Raw genomic sequence first — 21,715 nt, 5'->3', positions numbered from 1 at the left:
AAAGGGAGGGGGCGTGTCCTTCTCTTTCCTGCACTGTGATGACTTCTCCGCCCTCATTCTGCTGACTCACTGCTCACGGGAACCTGGCAGCCCTGCTCTGTAACCCTTTCCTCCCTGGTTTCATGCTGCACACACACAATGATTATTGGAGATTGCAGGTACTCACCCAAAAAAATATGGAAAAGGAATGTCCAGCGCAGGATGAAGTCAAACAGGAGCTTTATTTTAGACGAAAATAAAGCTCCTGTTTGACTTCATCCTGCGCTGGACATTCCTTTTCCTAGTTCTGTCTATTGGACCTGTGGCACAGCCGGCCAGTCCAGAAGCAGATGCGAGTGTCAGGCTGAGGTGAGCCGAAATTTTTTTGCTGCAGTTCTACAAAAAAATATGGTAAATGTAAAACTTGTATTCTTAAATTAGTGCTGAAAGTACATTGGTTTCCTATGTTATTCATGTGTATCATCCTTAGGCAGTCCTGTAATGCTGGGACTTGTAGTTTTGGAATAATTTGCAGCAGTGTTGTCTACCAGCTTTTGCAAAACTACAACTCCCAGCATGCCCAGGCATCCTTTGACTGTCCAGGCATGCTTGGAGTTGTAGTTTTTCAATAGCTAGGCGAACATGTTTGGTAAAACTCTGGTGTTACAGCAGTGTCGCTGTAAATTGTCAATCACTCATCTTGTGTCCATGACCCTTGGACATGTTCATACTTCTGTGGGACTCATTAGTGTCCCAGGAGCTATGGGAACCCCTAGCGGTGGGATTTTCAAAGGTTTTTTTTTTTTTTTTTTTTTAATATGACAATTGTTTAAAGAAGTATATTAGAAAAACTATATTGTTTTGCCAAGATGTACAACATATAAAAAGTTTTTACATTTGACAGTGCCCATTTAATATTTCATTTCAAGACGTTGTAGGCTTCCGACATTGTGGAATAGTTTGGGTTCTTCCCTTTTCTGTTCCAGCATGACTATGCCGCAGTGCACAGAGCAAGATCCATAAAGGCATGGTTGGGTAAGTTTGGTGTGGAAGAACTTGACTGGCCGCACAGGGCTCTTACCTTAAAGGGATACTCCGTTGCTCAGCGTTTGGAACAAACTGTTCTGAATGCTGAGCAGCGGAGTATCCCTTTAACCTCCTACAACACATTTGGGATGAATTACAATAGAGATTGTGAGCTTCTTGTGGATGAAGCAAAGGTGAGTAAGAATCAAAAGTTGACCAGTTGCCCATAGCAACCAATCAGATCGAATACCTATGTTAACGGTCACATCATGAAGTGTTTGTTGATTGCAATAAGATAAAAGCTTCAATATAATAACAGAAACATCCCTTTGGGCAATTATAGAGAAAACCACGGATACAATACATTTGAAAAACTCTTATACAGTGGTCCCTCAACATACGATGGTAATCCGCTCCAAATGGACCATCGTTTGTTGAAACCATCGTATGTTGAGGGATCCGTGCAATGTAAAGTATAGGACAGTGGTCTACAACCTGTGGACCTCCAGATTTTGCAAAACTACAACACCCAGCATGCCCGGACAGCCAACGGCTCTCTGGGCATGCTGGGAGTTGTAGTTTTGCAACATCTGGAGGTCCGCAGGTTGAAGACCACTGGTATTGGAAGTTGTACTCACCTGTCCCCGCCGCTCCGGATAGTCACCGCTGCCCTGGATGTCACCTCCCATCGCTGTTGCCGCGTCCCCGTAGTGTCCCCGACGCTCCGGCATCCTCGCCCTCCGTCGCCGCCATCACGTCGCTACGCACGCCGCTCCCATGGGATGACGGGACCGCGTGCACAGTGACGGGATGACGATGCTGGAGAGCGCCGACGATGCAGGGGATCCCGAAGAGGACGGTCCGGAGCCCCGAGGACAGGTGAGTGATCGTCAGCGGACCACACAGGGCACCATAAATGGCTATCCGGTGGCAGCTGAAGCAGTCTGCGCTGCCGGATAGCCGTTTATGCGATGGCCCCGACATACAAAAGCATCATATGTTGATGCTGCCTTCAACATGCGATGACCTCAGAAATGATCGTATGTCGGGGCCATCGTAGGTTGGGGGGTCACTGTATCCAGTACAATACAGTAGCGCAAAGTACAGGCGGTACAAAAAGTTAAATTTCACAAAAGGAATAAATAAAACAGTGGTGATTGAAAACTACCCCCCAGATAGATCAATACAAGGACATATCCGGGGTCCCACACACTAGTAAGGCGCTCCTCGGCATGCCCACTGATCGCTGATAATTTCTCATTCAGCATAATAAGGTTGACATGGTCTACAAACCTCGATAGTGACAGTATGTTTTCCACTAGGGCAGCATAGGCTGCTATTAGAATATAAAGTAGAGGTTCTTGTATATGCCTTGTGCTTACCTGTTGTAGCTGAAGTGACAGGCATGAGTTTTCAGCCACAAACTGCCTTCATTCCCCATGAATCCTCTGGCTTTGCAGAGAGAGCCACATTACGTTACTTCTGTGATAGTTTGCAGAGAGGGGATGGGGTCTCATCACTGCATTTCATCTCATTAAAATGCTGGTTTTGGAGTCCAGCCATGTGAACTGATTACTCATAAGTGGATTGAGGTTCATAACGTGCAGTTTTGAAGCATTTTCGTATTCGAAGTGTGTGTTTTTTTTTAGAAAAATATTGCTATGAGGGGAAGGTGATTTGACCTTTAATAACAAGAGGGGTGTTTTATGAAGATGTTAAGTCTTTAGACTGTGTTTACATGCTTAGTTTTTACTGCATTTTTTACACGTTTACTGCCCTTTTGGTTGTGTTTTTGCTTTTGTGGTGCCGGGTGAGGCAATGATGCTACAGGGTTGGTGGTATTAAAGGGGTTGTGCGCTGCCCTAACTTTCGGAGCCCCGCTCACAGCGTCCGGAAGTTCATTACTCTGAACGCTGTGTGCGGGCTTCCGTGTTCGCGTCCCCGGGCGTGACGTCACGCCTGGCCCCTCGTGAAGTATCGCCCGCCCCCTCAACGAAAGTCTATGGGAAGGGGGCGCGACCGCTGTCACGCCCACTTCCCATAGACTTTAGTAGAGGGGCGGGCGTGACGTCACGCCCGGCGGCCGCGAACACGGAGGCCCGCACACAGCGTTCAGAGTAATGAACTTCCGGACACTGTGAGCGGGGCTCCGAAAGTTAGGGCAGCGCACAACCCCTTTTAATCCTTGATTTGTCGTGACACTAGGGTGAGGTTGTTTTGTATAGAAGGCCCTGCCGACAACCGGTACACAAACGGCAGGATAATAAATGGAATGTCCACAGCTGAATTTATGAGATAACTGGAACTTTTACTGAACTTCTTATGCAAACAGTCTTTATAAACATACAATCTCTCCTGAGGTAACCGGGATGCAGGTTCCTCACAGGCTTTGCTGGGACTAATAGTCTTTAGCGTTAAGCAGGCCACTGTACTAATTGTATCAGTTGAGGTGAGTAGTAGTCACAAGGATTTAGTAAACAGCTTTATAACGGTTTTAGTGGCTGCTGGTTCTTTAGGCATTGGCCTTGTTTAGATGAATTGAGATATGCTGATTGTGCTTGGCTTAATGTCCAGCAGGAAGAGAGTGAATTTAGTGAATGCAGCCCCTTATATACCAGGGGGCTGGACTAATCCCATTGGTTGTAAAGCCTGTAGGTCCTGAACCCAGAGAACTCTGGGTACATCACATGACCCAGGAAGGTCCTAAATATCTGTACAACCATTATAATATATCACGTGACCTAGGTAGGTCCTATACATTTGTACACTATACAGAAATACATTTATAAGAGGCGACCAAGGGGCAAGCCCTGCAGGAGAGCCCTGTGGAATGGAGGGACTCTAGCTGAGGGGACTTTAGACAAGGACAGGACAAGGTCCTGTACCGGGATACCACACTTTGATATAGACACAAATTCTGGAAAATAATGTATAAAGACTATACTGTATATCCTGATCCCATAAAGAGAGCAGCAGCATACAAAGGCTGTCCAGGCATGCCAGGAGTTGTAGTTATGCAACAGCTGGGGGCACTCTGATTGGGGAAACAAACAAGGTATTACTCACCCGAATCTGTAAAGCTAGCGATGGGAGCAGTACTGATGTTGTCATCTCCCAGCCGTTCTGCCGGCCCCTTCCTATAGGCTTGAATTACAATTGTGTCACTGCAAGTGTGTTTTTTTTTTCCCCATTGATTTTTATGGGCATTTATCTGCATACAAAGGGACATGGAAAGTGAAACATAATAGTTAATCAGATGACCAAAAAGAAAAAAAGATTTCTGGCAAAATGTTTAACAAAACCAGACAGATGTCTGAGTTAGGATAATAGTATATTAAAGAATCTTAAAGGGAAGGTGGCTAATTTTTCTCCACAATCTAAGTATTAATGAATATTACTAGAGATGAGTGAATTTTAGCAAAATTTTATTCGGCCGATTTGCCAAATTTTCCCCAAAAATTAGGTTCGGTCCAAATTTATTTGCGGCGAATCTCTATTAAAAACAGCTATTTCTGGCCTACAGCGAGCCTAAATAGGGGTGTAGAACACTTTGCCTTGCTGTAACACGCGTAGGGAGTGTGCTGGGTTAGTGAAATAATACTGTTATTCAGTAGTGTTGGGCGCAAATATTTGCATTTCGAATTTTTATCGTGAATTCGCGAATAATGCGAATATATTCGCTATATATTTGAAATTGCGAATATTTGTTTTTCCGCATATTCGCATATGTGAATATTCGCATATTCCTTCTTTTCACTTTAGGGCCAATTAGAACGATGCAAATACACTTGTCAGAGGTTATCAACAGTTTCCCACCCCCTCACTGTTTTCTTCCTCGAATATGCAATATGCAAATATTCACATACTCGAATATTCGCATATGTGAATATTCACATATGTGAATATGCGAATATAACAAATACGCAAAATTTGCGAATATAGGACAAATATTAGTCTATATATTCACGAAATATCGCAAATTTGAATATGGCCAATGCCGCTCATCACTATTATTCAGTATAACATGCAGATTAGAGGCGTCGCTATTAGAATCACTGTCGCAGAGCGGCACCATGACAGAGCCTGGAGGTGGAATCAGTATGAGGAGACCATATAGTGGCTGAATGACACTGCGTGGAGGTGGCGGCAGCATGAGGAGACCATATAGTGGCTGAATGACACAGCGTGGAGGTGGCAAGAACCTGACGAGACCATAGGGCCTCACAATTGAAAAGGTTAAAGATATTTTTTAACATTTGAATTTGAAGATTTCAAATACAAGAACCTAAAAAGTTTTATTTAGTGTGCCATCAGCATGAGGAGACCACAAGGCGGTACATTGGCACAGCCTGGAGGTGGTGGAAGCATGAGGAGACCATATAGTGGCTGAATGACACAGCCTGGAGGTGGCAGAAGCATGTGGAGACCATATAGTGGCTGAATGATACAGCTTGGAGGTGGCGGAAGCATGAGGAGACCATATAGTTACTGGAGAGAGAAGAAAAAAGACACGGCTCACTCCCCACTATTCCAATGCTGTGTTCTTTATTCAGATGGTAAAAAGGTGGCTATACATGGACAGATGGTATGGCAGGGCAGTGGATCGTGGGGAGCCCCGTGGAGAATGAGGAGACCATATAGCGGCAGAATGAGACAGCCTGGAGGTGCCATCAGCAGCAGCATCAGGAGTCCTGAAAGTAACGCAGGGACATAGTCGGGCGGTGGGTGGCAATACCAGTACCCGGTGACGAAGGTGAAAAAAGGAGAACTTGGCATCAGATATGTGGCATCAAGCGGGTGGCAGGATCAGAATAGTAGCTGAGGCAGGTAGGCAGAAGAAAATGGTCTCTTTTGTAAAAGTGTTAGTGCGCACAAGTAAGTATTGAGGATACGCATTACGTAAAACTTAACTTTTAATAATATTCTTAGGATAAAATATCCTATCCCGAACATTTTTTTAAATCAAACAAAAGGAAAGGTGTGCAAAAAAACACCATGTGCCACCTACACCACCAAGTATTGATGTGATGCACAGACCTCTAAAAGGTGGAAGGGAAAAACTCATGGTCCATTGTAACCATAAAAACTTCCCCTGCCAGGCCCTATTAATTCCCTTCTTGGCAAGTGTTACCCGCCCTAAAAAGGGCGGCCCCACACAAGAACCTCTCTTTATTTCCACCTAAAAACCCTGGGAAATGGCAGTGTTTGTAGGGGGAAATAGGGAGAGGTTGCCCTTTTTAGGGCGAGTAACACTTGCTAGGAAAGGAATTAATAATGCGAGAGTAGGGCCTTACAGGGGAAGTTTTTACCCCCACCGGTTACAATGAACCATACGTTGTTCCCTTCCACCTTTTAGAGATCTTTGCATCACAGCAGTACTTGGTGGTGTAGGTGGCACATGGTGTTTTTTGCACACCTTTCCTTTTCTTAGATATAAAAAAAAATAAAAATTGGGGTCCATATATTTTATCCTAAAAAAAGTTACATTTTAGTTAATGCATATCCTCAATACTTACCGTATTTATCGGCGTATAACACGCACTTTTTAGGCTAAAATGTTTAGCCTAAAGTCTATGTGCGTGTTATACGCCGATAAGCCGCTGCATAATTACCTGTTGCCGGGGTCGGGTCCGCACTGCTTAAGGCCTCCGGTGTGCGTCCCCTGCGTCGTTGCTATGCGCTGCACGGCGCGGCGCATGACGTCAGTGCGCCGTGCAGTGCATAGCAACGACGCAGGGGACACACACCGGAGGCCTGAAGCAGCGCGGACCTGACCCCGGCAACAGGTAGTTATGCAACCGGGGATGGGGGGAGGCAATGGGTGCCGCTGCCCCTAATCTCCCCCTGGCTGTCGGCGCCGCTGCCCCATTGCCGGCGCCACTTCTCTCCCCCTGGCTATCGGCGCCGGCAATGGGGTGCCGGCACCGATAGTCAGGGGGAGAGAACGGGCAGCGGGACAGATAGCCAGCGGAAGAGAAGCGGCGGCAGCAGGGCTCTAGACCCCAGGAAAGGCAGGGGGAGAGAAGCGGGCAGCGACAGCCTCTCTCACCCTGCCTTTCCTGGGGGTGTAATCGGGTATACACGCGCACACACGCACCCTCATTTTACCATGGATATTTGGGTAAAAAACTTTTTTTACCCAAATATCCTTGGTAGAATGAGGGTGCGTGGTATACCCCAATAAATACAGTACTTGTGGTCTGATGGCGGGGAATGTCTGTAACTGGGGAGCAGCACCTTAAATATGTTTTGCACTATCCATATTTGTGAAGTATTGGTGTGGCACCATGGTCAATCTACTCTGATGCTCCTGGCTGATCCATGCCTGATTCATCTTCACGAAGGTCAGTCTCTCCACATTTTTCGTGGACAGACGAGTTCTCCTTGAGGTGACTATGGCCCCCCCACCGCACTAAACACCCACTCTGATGGCTCACTACTGGCCGGGCAGGAAAGCTTTTCCAGGGCAAACTCTGCTAGTTGCTGCCACAAATCCAGTTTGGCTGCCCAGAAGTCCAGCAGATCTTTAAGGTGTGTTGGCATGGTCATGTCAAGGTATGCCACCACCTGCTGGTTCAGGTCCTGCTCCAGGTCTACCTGCTGCTGATGAGTTGCTTGACTATGCGGGTGAAGAAAGCTACTCATCAGCGACTAAAGACTCAGGTTTCTGCTGATGGAGCTGGTACTGCTCCTGTCACCCCTCCCCAGCCGCCATGGCAGTGGAAGGTGAGCATAGAGGGTCCCCTGAGTCAGACCTGTGAGAATGGACGATGGAGCAGATAGGCATCGGCCAACTGACTACGTAGGATGTCTCTGCAGTTAGGTCAGTTTGTCCTCCCTCTCATTGGATGTAAAAAAGGCCCCCATTTTGTGGCGATAGCGAGGGTCCAATAAGGTGGAGAGCCAGAAGTCATCCTGCTGCCGAATGGTGACAATTCTGCGGTCACTACACAAGCAAGTGAGCATGCATCGTGCCATTTGTGCAAGTGACTCGGAGGAACTCCCTGCCTCCATCTCCACTGCATACTGCAACGGTGGGTCTGGGTCCTCTGTCTCGTCTTCCTCATAACACTCTAGCTCCTCTGGCTGCTCCTGTTCCTCCTCTCCTGTCAGATGACTATAAAAAAAAAAACTCATTTCGTGAAACCTTAACTGTGCTCCACTGTGCCCTTCCCCCTCCTCCAGTTCAGCCCCCACAGGGCTCATGTGGCCGTGAGATGTAGGCACCATGTCCCATTGCCCTGACCAGCCATCGTTTCCAACCCATGTTGTAAGAAATGAAGCAGTGGAATGACGTCGTTCATCCCGTAATCCTGCCGACTGACTAATAATGTGGCTTTCTCAAAGAGACTGAGCAAATGGCAGGTGTCACGTATGAGCTGCCACTGGTTGACATTAAATTTACACAGGGGAGTCCCCCTATCCGCTTGTATCATCAAGAAATCGGTGATGGCTTTTTTCTGTTTGTATAGTCGGTCCAACATATGGAGGGGGGAATTCCAACGTGTGGAAATGTCGCAAATCAGACTATGTTGGGGGATACCGTTCTGAAGCTGCAGCTCAAGGAGGGTGTGCTTTAGGATGTACGAGTGGCTGAAGTGCATGCAAAGTTTCCTTCCCATTTTTATGATGTCTTGCAGATGGGGGGAACACTTCAGGAACCGCTTGACAACCAGAATGAACACGTGTGCCATGCAGGGACCATGGTTCAGGCTTCCTTGTCGCATCGCAGACAAGATGTTCTTCCTGTTGTCGGTCTCCATGGTTCCCATGTCCAGTTTTCGTGGAGTAAGCCATGCTCCGATTTCTTTATGAATGACTTTTAGCAGTTCCTCCCGTGTGACTCTGTTCGCCAAGGCAAACCATGTGAAGAACAGCCTGACACCGCTGTGCCCTACACACATGGTATGCTGGAGGGCCACTGAGACTTGTCCAGGCAGTGGAGGCTTAGGGCACAGTGGAGGATGAGGAGGCAGAGTCGCACACTGTCACAGGACCAACGGCCTGAGAGCGTGGAGGAGGAAGCGGCGTTACCTGTCCAAGTTGCTGTTGTGGCTGTGCAGGAACCACATTCACCCAGTGGGCCGTGAAGGACATGTATTGTCCTTGACCGTAGTTACAGCTCCAGATGTTGGCGCTGCCGTGCACTTTGTTACACCCGGTCAGGCTCAAGGACTGGCCCACCTTCTCTTCCACAAACTTATGCAGGGCTGGTACTGCCTTCTTCGCAAATAAATGACAGCTTGGGAATCTCCACATCGGCTCGGCACAAGCCATCAGTTCTCTGAAAGGTGCAGAGTCCACCACTTGAAAAGGGAAGGACTGCAGCACCAGCAACTTGGACAAGAGCACATTCAGCTTCTGCACTGTTGGATGAGTGGGCGCCTACTGTTGTCTCTTGGACATGGCTTTGCTGATGGATTGCTGGCGGAATGACTGACTCGAAGTAGGAGGAGCAGGAGCGTCTGGAGTGACAGAAGATGGGTATGACAGACAGCTCCCTTCAACTGAGGTGGTGGAGCCTTGGCTGGATGAAACAGGGAGCGGCGTGCCACTGGATGATGCAGCAGGTTGGACTACCACATCAGAGCCACAGTTCTCCCAGGCCGCTTTATGGTGACGCTGCATATATTGACGCAGGGCCGTGGTGCCAACGTTGGCTTCACCTTCTACCGACACATCTTGCATGTGGCTATGTTAACCTCCTCTGGATGCTGGATGAAAAACTGCCATACCGCTGAGTAGCTGATTTTCCCACCAACAGTCTGCACTGATTGACTGCTACTGCCGCCGACTCCAGGAAGCCCTGTTCCACTACCTCCCGTGAAGGTAGGTTGCCGCGAAGCAGGTGGTCTAACCCGGGCACTTTCCACTTTTGCCACCACGCTGACCACCTTGCTGGCTCAGCAGCTGCTTTACGAGCAACCTGCAACCCGTTTCTCCTGATGATGATAATGATGATGAAGCCCCTTCTGCACCCGGCTCCCAAGTGCGATCGGCTTCATCATTATCGACTTCTGTCTACACGTCACTGATGTCCTCCTCAGGTTCCTCAACAGTGTCTGCTTCAGGAGCCTGAATGCTCGCAACACCACCTCCCACGCCACTCTCCTCATCACTACTTGGCCGCCTAGTGGAGGAACCGGCTCATGTCTCCTCCCCTTCTTGGCTGGGCAGTAGCTGCTGACTGTCCTCTATTAGATCGTCCTCAGTGAATAGTGGAGCTGAACCCACAGCATAAGATACTTCTGTGAGGGAGGGAACAGCATAGGACAGAGGCAATGGGAGGACAGGGACTGCTCCCGGGCCATGCCAACTGAGGGTTGTGTCTGAGGAACCCACCGACTGTTGACTTGGGGTGTCAGATGTCACTTGGATGAAGTGGATGACCGTGTAAACCAATCGATGATGGCAGATGGGTTGCTGGTCGAGACACGACTGTTAGCTGATAACGGGAGCTCAGGCCTCTCGCTGAGACTCCTGCTGCCACTCGCCCCTAGTCTGCTGCGTCCTGATGAATTTAAGCCTCTGCCGCTCCTCTGTGCACGTTCTGGCACTTCTCTGCCTGACATATTTAGTGTGTATATGAGGGGAGGACAATACGCTCCACTACGCTTAAAACAGTATTTGTCTACAACACCAGCAGGTGTGTACTTTTGCCTGGCCTTTCGGCTCTTAGGACTTTAACAGGAACAAAATGGTACACCACTTAAATGTATGTACGTGGTATACACTTATGAGGGGAGTACGATGCGCTCCACTATGCTTAAAACAGTATTTGTCTACAACACCAGCAAGTGTTTATCGAGGTGAGGTAGCGAGGATTGGCTAAACCAGCCTTCGGCTGTCCAGGCAGGCTGGCAGTTGTAGTTTTGCAACAGATGGAGGCACCCTGGTTGGAAAACAGTCGGCAAAACAAATCCCCAAACATGGTAAGGAATTAGAAACCCATTTGAATGGATATGTGGCTTTTAGTGCTGGTGGCATACCGGTTCATACCGAATACCGAAAAATTTTTCTGCACAATATAAATTTTTCCCATACCGCAATACCGGTTGCCCCCCCCCCCCCCCCCTCGAATGAATGAATTATCAGACGCAGCAGCTGTCCCCAGCATCGGGAAACTAATCATATGTCACCTGCGGTCGCTGTTCTGCTTCTCTCCCCCCCCCCCCCAGTTTATCAGCGCTGCGCTGTCCCCCACATCGGGGAACTAATTATATGTCACCCGAGAGCGCTGCTTCTCTCCTCCCCAAGAAATAATTATTAGACACTGCGCTGTACTGTACTATCCTGTGCCCGGGCTGCAAAAATAAATAAAGTTTAACTCACCTTCCGACGTTCCCCGTGACCGGCCTCACGGTCCCTCCGCTGCGGTCCTGGGGATGGGAACGTCACAGAGCCGTCAGCCTATCACCGGCCGCAGTGATATCCTGCCTCGGCCAGTAATAGGCTGAGCTCACGGTCATGTATGAAGCCGGCCTCGCGGGTGACATATGATTAGTTCCCCGATGTGGGGGGACAGCGCAGCCCTGGGATGATAATTCATTGGGGTGGGGAGAGAAGCAGCATCCAAGGGTCACATGATTGGGGGGTGGGGGTGGAAAATACAGTTAAATGCCGTGGAACTGCCATAACTTACAAAAATACCGTGATACACATTTTTAGTCATACCGCCCAGCTCTAGTGGCTTTTACTTTTTTTTTTTTTTTTAACAATCAGGTAGGCCTAAAGCTGAGTATTTGTAGGATTTGTAGTTTTTATTAGTAGCTTTTTTATGTTTATGTGGCTTTTCTGTCACATTTTATAAATTTTTTCTAGGATGTGATGTGACCAAAATATAATAATCTTGGACTTTTTTTTTTTTTACGTTTACGCTGTTCACCACACAAAAGCGTTAAAATTTTATTTTAATAGTTCAGACATTTCCGATATAAAATATGTTTATTAATTTATTTATGCAATTTTTATATCTAAAAAGGAGAATTTGTGGGGTAAATTTTTTTTTTATTATGGAGGGGCTTATTCACATTTTAAAAAACTTTATGACTTTTTTTTTTTTACATTAGCAATCTATTGATTGTGATTACTGTTCAGTGCTATGCATTGGCGTAGCACTCATCAGTGATATCTGTGATCCACTTGTATAGTCTGCCAGAAGGTAGAGCTATGTGAAAAGTTTCGATCGGTGGGGGTCTCGGTGCTAGAGACCCACCCGTAGAACCTGCGAGGATGACTTAATCTACAGCATCCATTTGAGGACATCGTCAGTCGTCAGCCGTAACTCCGTCAGGAGAAACAGCGTCCCGCCTCCTCCCTCGGACCAATCTCCGCCAGCCGCAACTTCCTCATCCGAAACTCCATTATCCCTCAGCCGAAAAACCTTCCTGCCGTGTAGTAGAGCTGAATCGGTGTCGACTCTTTGCTATACGGGTTCTTCTGTACGTGCTATTTAGTGTCGGCTCTGCTATACAGACTCTGTAGCACATACAGTGGTCCCTCAACATACGATGGTAATTCATTCCAAACGACCCATCGTTTGTCGAATCCATTGTATGTTGAGGGATTCGTGCAATGTAAAAAGTGCATTTAATACTCACCTGTCCCGGCCGCTCCAGACCGCGTCCTCACCGCTCCCGATACTGTCCCGCTGCTCCGGCGTCTTCTTCGGGATCCTCCGGCTTCTTCCGCATCTTCTCCGGTGTCCGGCCCTCGCTTTCTGGGGACGTTATTACGTTGCTGCGCCAGGACGGCGGGCGCACGACATAATAACGATGCCGGAAAGCGAGGCCCGGACCCCGGAGAAGATGCCGGAGGATCCCGAAGTGGACCCGGAGCAGCGGGGATAGGTAAGTGAACCTGTCCGGAATGCTTAAACTGCTATCCGACAGCAGCTTAAGCATTTTGCGCTGTCGGATAGCAGTTAATGCCTAAAATGGACTTCGTATTTATCATATAGGTTGCTCCTTACAATAAGACACGCCTTCACTCTACATAATAGTGTTTTATAGTTTATTATCTCGCCATGTTGAGTCTTTTTATCCCTATTATGATCCATTTTCTAGGTTCCAATGTTTACTTCCGGGAAGTGTAGCGCTCTATTCGGCCCCCCCTATGTTTTCGGCGCTTCCACTTCCGGTCTAGAGTTATCCGCGCGCCCAGCCCGCAGCAGCAGCATCAGGAGGAGGAGAAGGAGGGGGGGGGAAGCTTTTAAAGCACGGACACTTCCGGGGCTGTCAGTGGCAGGCTGGAGACGGATATGGCGGAGAATAGTTGCGAGCTGAACGGCTCCGGAGCATCGGTGTGTCGGCGGTGTGTGACGGGGGAAAGGGGCAGCACCCCGGGCGGGGTGTCCAAGTGGGTCCGGCTAAACGTCGGGGGGACGTGTTTCCTGACCACACGGCAAACTCTCTGCAGGGACCCCAAATCCTTCCTGTACCGGTTATGTCAGGCGGACCCCGACCTCGACTCTGATAAGGTGAGCACAGGGATGGGGGGGGAACTACAAGTCCCATAAAGTCTTTAGCAGTTCCATCAATCATTGTGCAATGCTGAGACTAGTAAATAGGTTATCTGAGGTAACGTTTTATTTTCCCCACCTAGCTGTTGCTAAACTACAACTCCCTGCATTTGACTGACAGGGCATGCTGGGAGTTGTAGTTCAGCAACAGCTGGGGAGCTACACATTTAGTCGCCATGACATCTGTAGATTAGGTGACTATATATATATATATATATATATATATATATATACATTGATATACTGTAGGCTGAGCAACACACCCCAAGAAAAGGTGGGTGCTCTATTTCTTCCCCTCGCCATTGTTAGTGTAGTCGTGATATGTACTGTCCGCCATTAATTTGGGGTCCTCTTGTGATGCCTGTGGATGGTTCCTGTATTGAACGTCACATATTTGCCGGACTGTCCGGTGGGGGTGGAAGGGGCACTCTGCAGCAACGCCACTGCTTTGTGTGTCCCAATAGTGTTAAGCACGAATATTGGTAATGCAAATTTTTATCGCGAATATCGGCACTTTGCGATTTCGGGGATATTTAGAATATAGTGCCATATATTCGTAACGACTAATATTCATTTATTTTTTTCTCCATGCGAATTTCTGTTTTGTTTTCACATGCAAATTTTTATGCGCATTTTTCATGTGAATTTTTGTATGGAAAAAAAGTAAATGAACTTAGTGAATATATGCGAATTTCGCAAACGTAGGACGAATAAGCGTCGATATATTTGCAAAATATCGCAAATTCGAATATGGCCCCTTGCTGCTCAAGACTATTTCCCAAACAGGGTGACTCATACTGTTCAACACTACAACTCCCAGCATGCCCGGACAGCCGAAGGCTGTCCGGGCATGCTGGGAGTTGTAGTGTTGCCACAGCTGAAGGTGACATGTGGATCAGTGTTGCTTTGCAGCGCTGGGATCCTAGCGTCAAATCCCACCAAGGATGACATCTGCAATGAGTTTGTATGTTCTCCTGTGTTTGCCTTTGGTTCCTCTACTCCAGTTTTCTTATACACTCTGAACAAAACTGAATTTAGATTGTAATGTAATATATATATATATATATATATATATATATATATATATATATATATATATATATATATATATATATATATTTATATTTATTGTGAACATGATGGGGGAGATTTACCAAAACCTGTGCAAAGGATAACTTGCCCAGTTGCCCATAGCAACCAATCAGCTTGCTGCTTTCAGTTTTATGAAGGCCTGTGAAAAATGAAAGAAGCGATCTGATTGGTTGCTATGGGCAACTGGGCATGTTTTCCTCTGCACAGGTTTTGATAAATCTCCCCCGATATGGATACGCAGAAGCATTTCAAGCATGCTTATATAGTTCACCGCTATATCTGTAGGCGCCATAGAGACTAAATGGCGCAGTGACCATTGTGCAGTCTATCGCTCCGTTCTCATGATTGTTGGGCGTCCTAGTGATTGAACTCTCACTGACCTAATCTGTATATAGGGGATAATCTTGGGATAGCCCATTTAAGACGTAGGGGGGATAAGAAATATTACCCTGTGGACTCCCCTCAGTAACATGTGGATTTTCCGCTCTGGAATAGAGTGGCACTCCAGTTTTGGTGCCCAAAAAAACTAGTATGTTCACACAGGCCTGGAGTATTGCAAGTTTGTTGTGGATCATCCTAATTAAAGGGGTACTCAAGCATTTAAAAATGTATCCCCCTATTCACAGGGTGTGCTTGGCTGTCTCTGGCATTCCCGTAGAGAATGCATAAAGGGGAAATGTCAACACCCCCTTCGTGCGCAGTAAGATTCGGGCACAGGTCTGGATAGGAGTTAACTTTAAAGGGGTACTCAGCATTTAAAAACAAATTCCCAAGATACGTGAGCACTGTACTATACTTTCTCTGACAACTCTATTGGGAATGAATGTGCATCCCAGAGATTTGGGGTCCCAGAGGTTGAACCCCTGTGTTTAGACACTTATCCCTAATCCTGTATATAGGAGAAATGTTATAAAATGCTGGAGTACCCCCTCTAAGATGTCTACAAGATAACTTGTAAGTAAGGGACCGATCACTAGGTCATGAGAATTGACTTAAATTCAGTCAGTGAGTGCCGTGGCGGTGTACATGCTTGGCCTCTGCTCCGTTTATTCTTTCTGGGGATTCTGCACACAGCCAGAGCTGAACTCTGGTGACTTATATTCAGTTGTCCTTAGACAGTGACTGGAGTGGCCAGGTATCTGCTGCTGATCCATTCACTCTGGGTATAGTTGACCACCATTCTCATTAACATTGGGGGGTCCCAGCGATCAGACCTTCATGATCATATAGTCCTGACTCCTGTGGGTAGGGGATAGCTTTTCAATCTTGGTTATCTCCTCCCCATGTTTCGCTCATAGAGATCCTCCTGCATGGCTCCTCACACTGCATCTACATAGAACACTTGTTACACATCTGTGACTTCATCCAAAGACAGGCTGAGGGTGCCGGACATTTTTGGGGAGATTTGTCAAAACCTGTCCACAGGAAAAGTTGCCCATATCAACCAATCAGATCCCTTCTTTCATTTTTAAGTAGGCCTCTGCAAAATGAAGGAAGCGATCTGATTGGTTGCCATGGGCAACTGCACCACTCTTGCTCTGCACAAGTTTTGATAAATCTCCCCCTTTATGACTGGCATGTTATAAATGTATGCAAATAAAGCTTTATGGTTCGGGATAGTAACTTTTTTTTGTCATCATTGCACCTCTGCCCATTTGCACTAAAGGGATGTTAAGACCATATGGAGTCCGGATAAGTAAGGCCATAAATCCCAGTGTGTATATTATGATTGTATAGAGAACTCATGTCTTGCAGCATTTCAATTTAAAGTCTTTCTTCAGTTACACATACAGAGGTTATGGCATTCATGATCACCCGGTCTGTTCACTTTGTGAGGACTGACACTAGTAGTTGCTGCTGTAAAGTGTCCTTGGCTACATATTGATTTCTTGGATTCTTAAACCTTTTCCAGAGCCCAAGTTACATCCAGCAGACACTGCAGCTTCATTCAACCCTTGGCGGTAGATGTTCACTACTTGAGAAAATGTTTACTGCAATGCCATCACATGGCTAAGGCAGTGACAAGGCTTGCCTGTGGTAGCATGTGGTGACTGCTGTTATTGTATGATGTCTTATCAGATAGTCCAAGAAGTAAACAACTGACTGCAGAGAAATAAAGGGGCCATATGGGTTCAGGTGTGTGTGTGTGTGTGTGTGTGTGTGTGTGTGTGTGTGTGTGTGTGTGTGTGTGTGTGTGTGTGTGTGTGTGTGTGTGTGTTTGTGTGTGTGTGTGTGTGTGTGTGTGTTTTTAGTTTTTCGTAAGTTAACAATGGATTTACCTGCAAAAGAAGTTATCCCCATGTTGAATCCCCAGCAATCATATTTTGTCTGAACTGAATCCAATTGCACAGAAAATATAAAAACAGACAGAGGTGCTACATATATAATGCCATAACCTTTATGTGCTTAGGTGGTAGAGCAATATCAATGTGCTTCAGTATGTCAGTGTTTTCCAACCTGTGTGCTTTTAGCTGTTGCAAAACTACAACCCCCATCATGCCCGGACAGCCAAAGGCCAAGAAAGAAGAAGCTGCGGGCTGGCAGATTGGAGATAATAGACGGATTCCAGACAAAGAAGTTAATATCTACTTCAATTTTCACAGACAACGTGTTTCAAGAGTACACTACTGAAAACTGAAATAAATACAATTTTTTTATGTTAACTTCTTTGTTTGAACTTTGTCAGTCTATTCCCTAACTGCAGGCCAGTACCCCCCAGCATCCTCTCCGCAATTTATTTAGGATCATCTCTGTTCTTTGTATACTTGGTCTTAGGCCTGGGCTACACTGCACATCTTTGTAGCACTACAAATTGATCTAAACTATAGAGTTGTAGCTGCAGTTCAGAGCAAAACAGAGAGTTGTATTGAATCATATGGGCTGCAGCTGTCACTTAGGCTGTGCTCACACTGCCGCTGTGTTCTGCTAAAGGCTGATCCATTGTTCAGTCTCAGGATGGGTGTTGAGTGGAGAAAAAAATGTCCCATCTTATTTATTTTTTCCTCCTTCACTCAACTCCTGTAAAATATCGGATCCCTGACGGACCCCAATCATATTACTGGGATCCATTGGGGCACGGTGCTGTCACTTGTGGAAAAAAAATCTGAATGGGTCGGAGCACAATGGCACTGTGAACCTAGCCTTAAAGGGGTACTCTGGTTAAGGAAAATGTAAGTGTCTGATCACAGGCGGTCTGACCGATGGGATCCCCATGATCTCCTGCCTGGCTCTCCTCATATAAGGAGGCGTGCGGACTACAGCTCCAAGCTGTGGCCATCACACCCCCCCATCCATGTTTCTCTATGGGAGAGCCAGAGAGCCCATCGTTCGGACCTCCTGTGATCAGACACTTATCCCCCCATCCTTTGGATAGGGGATAAATGTTCCTAAGGTGGACTATTTATTCAATAGTTTCAACTAATCTGTAGTGCTACAAAAAGTTTCAGTGTAGCCCAGGCTATGTTCGCACCTCGGAATTTCCGTTCGAAATTCAACTTAGAATTCTGCACAGAAATTTTGCTGCAGCAGAGTCCCATTGAATTCAACGGGATTCTGTTGCGCTGTGCACTCAGCGGAATTTCCTTGCCCTGATGTTTCCACCACGGAAATTCCCTGTCCGCAGAAAGCATTAACCTGTTCATTTTTTTTTGCAGATTCCGCATAGAATGCAGAACACGTCGGCGATTTTCCATGCAGACATTCTGACATGTAAACATAGCCTGACTATTGTGTTCTGAACGTCCCCAGCCCATTACAGTATTGCACTCAGCAAAAATAAATGCCCACAGAACTGCTTCTCAAGACATGCACTTGTAAAAACCTGCTAGACCGGACCCATGCACTGAGTAAGACCATTGCTTTGTATAGACATGACTACTGTAGCGCACACACATACCATACCAGCCTACATTCCTAACCTCCTCCTGACCCCAATGTGTGTGTCACCCTGTCGTGATTAAATGCTTCGTACTGTAAGACTTCAGCTTACCGAGAAACACAGCAGCCACTGTGGAAACTCTATGATCTCATGTCGTGATGGTGCAGAACGGGGCGTCAGGTTTGCCAGGCCACTAAAGGTCAGAAAGCTGCCTAAATTCTGCACGGTGGACATCAGTCTGGCTAAGTCTTCTGATGCTTGGGATGAATCTTCCCCCAACCACTTGACTTGACTGGTTCCATCCTATACGTAATCACGTAATGTATCACTTCCCTGTTTTACAAGAAAGTCAAAATTAAGACTAAAACATAAGCAGGAGCTACGCCAAGAGCAGGATAAGAATAACATGGTCCTGTGATGGCCAGTCCGGGAATAAGATACACTTAGAAAAAGCATATAGCTGTGTTAAGAGGCTAATGGCTTGTAAGACAAAGTGCACATGCATAATTTATCCAGATCAATACTGTTACCGTGCATAGTGCTACTGGGCGTTATCACATTCGTGTGTAGAGAAATGGCCGTGCCTTTGGGTGGTTTGTGGCTGATTTTGGGTGGTTTGTGGCAAATTCACATGTCCTATAGGCACTGTGCTATTATTATATAGGGGGGAGCTGCAGAACAATAGGGTCAGCCCCACTAGGCTTTGATAAAGCATAGAAGACATCCAGTGGTCCTCAACCAGGTGCCACATTCTCTGCCTCGTTCCCCCCCCCCCTTGCCAGTCGCCTATATTGAGCTCTTCTGGCACCAGAGACGTAATAGTACTAGAACATGCACCAGAATCACTAAAGTGTCCATACACATTAGACTGTTGCCCCAAGCTACCACTTCTAGGAGGACCAGCCAACGTTCAGATACATGCATATGGCTTTGTCTTGACTTTTTTTTTTGTCGTGGGGGGAATGATCGTGCACTTCTGAAAGTTTGGTACTACCGTTCTCCACTCTCTGTTCAGAACGCATTTCACACTTAGCCAAGCATGTGGCCTGTGTATGCGGGCAAGAACAACAGCTGTTGGCCGACCACTATCTAATGTATATAGGTGGTGAAAGAACGACTTGGTCATGCTGGATTTTAGCATGTCTGATTTTATTTTTTTGAAGTTTGGTTGTACTGTTTGGTTGTTCCAATCTCTAGCTTACTGCTATCTGATGTATTTGGGTGGTCTTAAGCTGCCTGTGCACATTATAGTTGGCCGAATCCATGGATTCTTGGTGGGATTGTTGGCTGACCGTCTGATTATGGTGGCCTCTTGACTGTGCCCTTGTAGAAGATGTAAGGGGAGAGACTGGTTGAAATGCAACATTAGTACGGTTGAAAAAAGACATATGTCCATAAAGTTCAACCAGGGAATTGAAGGGTAGGGGTGTGGCGCGATATTGGGGAAGGGATGGGATTTTATATAATGTTGTTTTGTTCCAGGAATATATCTAACCCGGTTTTAAAGCTGTTAATTTTTCCTGCTGTGACCAGTTCCTGAGGTAGACTGTTCCATAAGTTCACAGCTGGTAAAGAAGGCGTGTCGCCCCTTGAGACTAAACCTTTTCTTCCCCAGACGGAGGGAGTCCCCCCTCGTCCTTTGGGGGGGGGGGGGGGGGTGTTTAACCTGGAACAGTTTTTCTCCATATTTTTTGTATGGGCCATAATATACTTATATACATTTATCATATCCCCCCTTAAACGTCTCTTCTCAAGACTAAACAATTGTAACTCCTTTAATCGCTCCTCATAGCTAAGATGTTCCATGCCCCATATTAGTTTAGTCGCGCGTCTCTGCACCCTTTCCAGCTCCACAGTGTCCCTTTTATGGACTGGTGCCCAAAACTGAACAGCATATTCCAGGTGAGGCCGTACCAATGCTTTATAAAGGGGGAGTATTATGTCCCTGTTCCTCGAGTCCATGCCTCTTTTTTATACATGACATATCCTGCTTGATCCATTTATTTTCGAAGACAGTGTTTCCCAACTAGGCTACTTCCACCTGTTGCAAACTACAATTTCTAGCATGCCAGGACAGCCTTCGGCTGTCCGGGCATGCTAGAAGTTGAAGTTTTGCAACAGCTGGAAGCACCACTCTAGAAGTAAAGCCGCCACCATAGATGTCTGGCAGCGTCTCTCTCCCCATTTAGGAATATTTGTTGCACAATGTTGATTCTTTCTCATAATTTACATTATCTCTCGGAAGTTATCTTTCCATTAGTCGAATCTGACGTCAGTTTTGGAGTAATGTACATCCGCAGCAGCAGGTCGTCCGCCATTGGCGTGAGCTCATCGTGGAGCTCCTAGGTCTTTTACATGTAGAATGCAAATGTCTGCCTTTATTGGGAAGTTTAGATAGGCAAAGACCAAGGGCTCCTTTGCATGTTTCCAACACGGAGCTGTATTTGGATTGTGCTGCTTTGATTAAATAGGACGTGTATATATATACGGGTAGTCTCCTTTTTGTCTGAAGGCAAATTGGTTGGAGTGATTTGCATGTGAAAGGGTTCTGGCTCAAAGCCTAAAAAGTGTATCATTTGGGATTTATATCGGACATTGTATCTATATTGTGTGGGAATGTATGCAATGTTTTTACACCCCCACCCCCCCAACTCTGTTTTAGGGTATGTTCACATTGGGGAGTGGATACGCTGCAGGTTTACAGTACATATTTTGCTGGTAGGGTATCCGCAGTGTTAAAATCCTACAAGGAAAAGATGTGCAGAAATGTTAAATGATTTATCTAGAACTTGAAAAACAGAGCTGATTTATTTACCAAAAACAGCACCATACCTGTCCACGGGATGGTTGCAGTATTGCAGCTCTGTTTTATTGAAATGAATGGCACAAAGTTCTAATACCACACACAACCTGAGCTAAAATGAAAGAAACAAAAAAAGACAGCAGGGAGCGCCCCTCATGAGGACCGTTAAGGTATAATGAAGCACTAATAAAATTAGTCTACTTACCCTTAGGTGTTGCGCCCAGAGCACAACACCTACAGTAGCGTTGGGAAAGTCAAGGTATGGGGCAGTTGCCACAGGGAAGTGCCAGAGAGGACACCGCCAGTCCGGTATATTGATGAAAATCGGAAAGGTATGAAAATTACTTCCCTAGATGAAGGCGCTTGCTCCAGGAGAGGTACTGAAGAATTTTTATTTTATGTTGGCAACGCGTTTCCA

At 46.5% G+C, this 21,715-nt stretch overlaps 1 protein-coding gene across 2 annotated transcripts in view; it reads left to right on the top strand.

The window, feature by feature from the left end:
• Positions 1–13,166: 13,166 nt before the first annotated feature.
• The window catches only part of LOC130283976 (BTB/POZ domain-containing protein KCTD5), a 41,744-nt gene continuing 33,195 nt past the window's right edge, over positions 13,167–21,715 (top strand). Inside the window, exon 1 of one of the 2 annotated variants that reach the window (XM_056533802.1) lies at positions 13,167–13,483. In XM_056533802.1, the coding sequence (XP_056389777.1) occupies positions 13,265–13,483 (219 nt within the window). In that variant the 5' untranslated portion in view covers positions 13,167–13,264. The remainder of the gene's footprint in view (positions 13,484–21,715) is intronic. The other variant, XM_056533803.1, reaches the window with a different exon arrangement.

The sequence above is a fragment of the Hyla sarda genome, chromosome 8 (assembly GCF_029499605.1).
Source record: "Hyla sarda isolate aHylSar1 chromosome 8, aHylSar1.hap1, whole genome shotgun sequence".
Taxonomy (NCBI): Eukaryota; Metazoa; Chordata; class Amphibia; order Anura; family Hylidae; genus Hyla; species Hyla sarda.
This window is presented reverse-complemented; position numbering and strand designations above follow the sequence as displayed.